Raw genomic sequence first — 1747 nt, 5'->3', positions numbered from 1 at the left:
AGGATCATAACAGTGAAATTTGGAGAGTATACAAGAAGAGTTGGGATTGATGGTACTGCTGAAGCAATCAAGGAAGCTATCAGATCTGCGTTTAGATTAAGAACAAGACGAGCTTTCTGGCTAGAAGATGAAGAACAGGTTGTTCGCTCTCTTGACCGAGACATGCCTTTAGGGAACTATACACTCCATGTCGATGAAGGTAATAATAAGTTCACTCTTTCTCTGCTATTCATCGAATAGTAGTATCTCTGGTTTTAGAGGTTTTCTCAATATCCAAACTGAAAAATTCAGGGATAGCTGTTAGAGTGTGCCACTATGATGAATCTGATCCGTTACCAGTCCATCAAGAGGAGAAGATATTCTACACCGAAGAAGATTACAGAGATTTCTTGGCTCGACGAGGATGGACTTGCCTGAGAGAGTTTGACGCGTTTCGGAACATAGACATGGTCCGAAACATTGACAATATGGATGATCTTCAACCCGGTGTCTTATATCGAGGAATGAGATGAGTGCTAAAAAAAGAATCTTATTTCAGTCATTGTAAAATATTCTCTTTGTACATTCCAATCTTTGTGAATCGGAGAAATTTTGATTGGCCTTGGAGATCTTTCTTTGAAACAAAAACTTTGTTCTCGTTGTGAATAATAGATTTGATTGGCTTTTCAGAAATACCTTTTTGATCCAAGAACTATCAAGAACCATCAAGATTGATTGGTAAACAAAATGGTTCAATGCAAAGGAACAAGGACAATGAAAAAGCTGACAACTTTTGAACAAAACACAACACAGGTACAGGATTCTCATACAATTCCAGAAAGAAGAGAAGAGAAAACGACATAGGTGTGAATAAAGGATTCACATAGGTGTGAGCATTGAGAACTCCCAGAGAGATAAACGCAAGCTTAACAGACAAAGAGCCTTGCATACGTGTGTCCTGGCTTCTGTTAACTACTCTTCTTCATCCCATTCGTCATTCTTGTATGAGACGAGGGTGTCGACCTTGTGAATCTGCAAGAGAATGAAACCAATGAATACTCATTAGAGATTTTGAAGTGAATCATTAGCAGCATAAATTGTTAACTCATTTTATACCTTGGTATCAAAACCGTGTAACTTAACCATCTGTGGGTTAGCGATAAGCTTGGGGTCGCTGTCGACCCAGGTGAATGGAACAGCAACATCCGTGTCCGTATATGCCAATACATCAAACACGCCTAAACAACACATGCAACTAAAAATGAGAAACCCAAAATATGATGATCACACACTCAAAGAGTTTTTTTTGATTGGTTAGGTACTTACAAGTTTCATCAAGACAAGGCAAGTAAGTAACGCTGGAAGCAACCTGTCTCATGATAGCTTGAATCTCCCTCATGATCTCCTTATCACTTTTCTCCCTCGCCACACTGAAAGTAATAAGTTCCATAAAAGATTAGATAACACACAACTGAAAACAAGAATCAAGTAAAAACACACAGTTGAGAAAAGTATAAACACAAACTAACCCTTTGTCAACAACTTCAGTATCAGTCTCAATACGAAAATTCCACCTCTCCAGTACTTCACCAGTGGCTTTGCTCATTATGACTAACACTACTCTCTGCAACTTCCCAGCTTCAAGCCATTCTTTACACACAAATATAATAAACAAGAATCAGATCTCAAAAATCTAATGTCAATTGTTCTGTTCTTAAGATGGATTTACTAACCAAAAAAAAAAAAAAAAAAAAAACCCTGAGATCTG

General features: G+C 37.8%; 2 protein-coding genes across 3 annotated transcripts in view; one reads left to right on the top strand and one right to left on the bottom strand.

The window, feature by feature from the left end:
• Window positions 1–668, top strand: part of LOC104790220 (trihelix transcription factor GT-4-like) — a 3084-nt gene extending 2416 nt beyond the window's left edge. The window contains exons 5-6 of one of the 2 annotated variants that reach the window (XM_010515925.2): window positions 53–199; window positions 292–668. In XM_010515925.2, coding sequence (XP_010514227.1) covers window positions 53–199; window positions 292–512 — 368 coding nt within the window. In that variant the 3' untranslated portion in view covers window positions 513–668. The remainder of the gene's footprint in view (window positions 1–52; window positions 200–291) is intronic. The other variant, XM_010515926.2, reaches the window with a different exon arrangement.
• LOC104793891 (mitotic spindle checkpoint protein MAD2-like) lies at window positions 693–1648 on the bottom strand. The gene is made up of 4 exons (XM_019246630.1): window positions 1509–1648; window positions 1306–1409; window positions 1096–1217; window positions 693–1011 (listed from the first exon to the last, which is right to left on the bottom strand). The coding sequence occupies exons 1-4, from the start codon at window positions 1583–1585 to the stop codon at window positions 952–954; spliced, it is 363 nt and encodes a 120-aa protein (XP_019102175.1). The 5' UTR covers window positions 1586–1648; the 3' UTR covers window positions 693–951.

This window comes from Camelina sativa, chromosome 6, assembly GCF_000633955.1.
Source record: "Camelina sativa cultivar DH55 chromosome 6, Cs, whole genome shotgun sequence".
Classification (NCBI taxonomy): domain Eukaryota; kingdom Viridiplantae; phylum Streptophyta; class Magnoliopsida; order Brassicales; family Brassicaceae; genus Camelina; species Camelina sativa.
This window is presented reverse-complemented; position numbering and strand designations above follow the sequence as displayed.

Bases quoted from the DNA above. Each gene is read 5' to 3' on its own strand.
- LOC104793891 (XM_019246630.1), bottom strand. From the start codon at position 1,585: ATGAGCAAAGCCACTGGTGAAGTACTGGAGAGGTGGAATTTTCGTATT. The intron at 1,410-1,508 runs GTTAGTTTGTGT...TATTACTTTCAG, and splicing joins ACTGAAGTTGTTGACAAAGG to TGTGGCGAGGGAGAAAAGTG. The intron at 1,012-1,095 runs GTATAAAATGAG...ATTCTCTTGCAG, and splicing joins TACACGGTTTTGATACCAAG to ATTCACAAGGTCGACACCCT.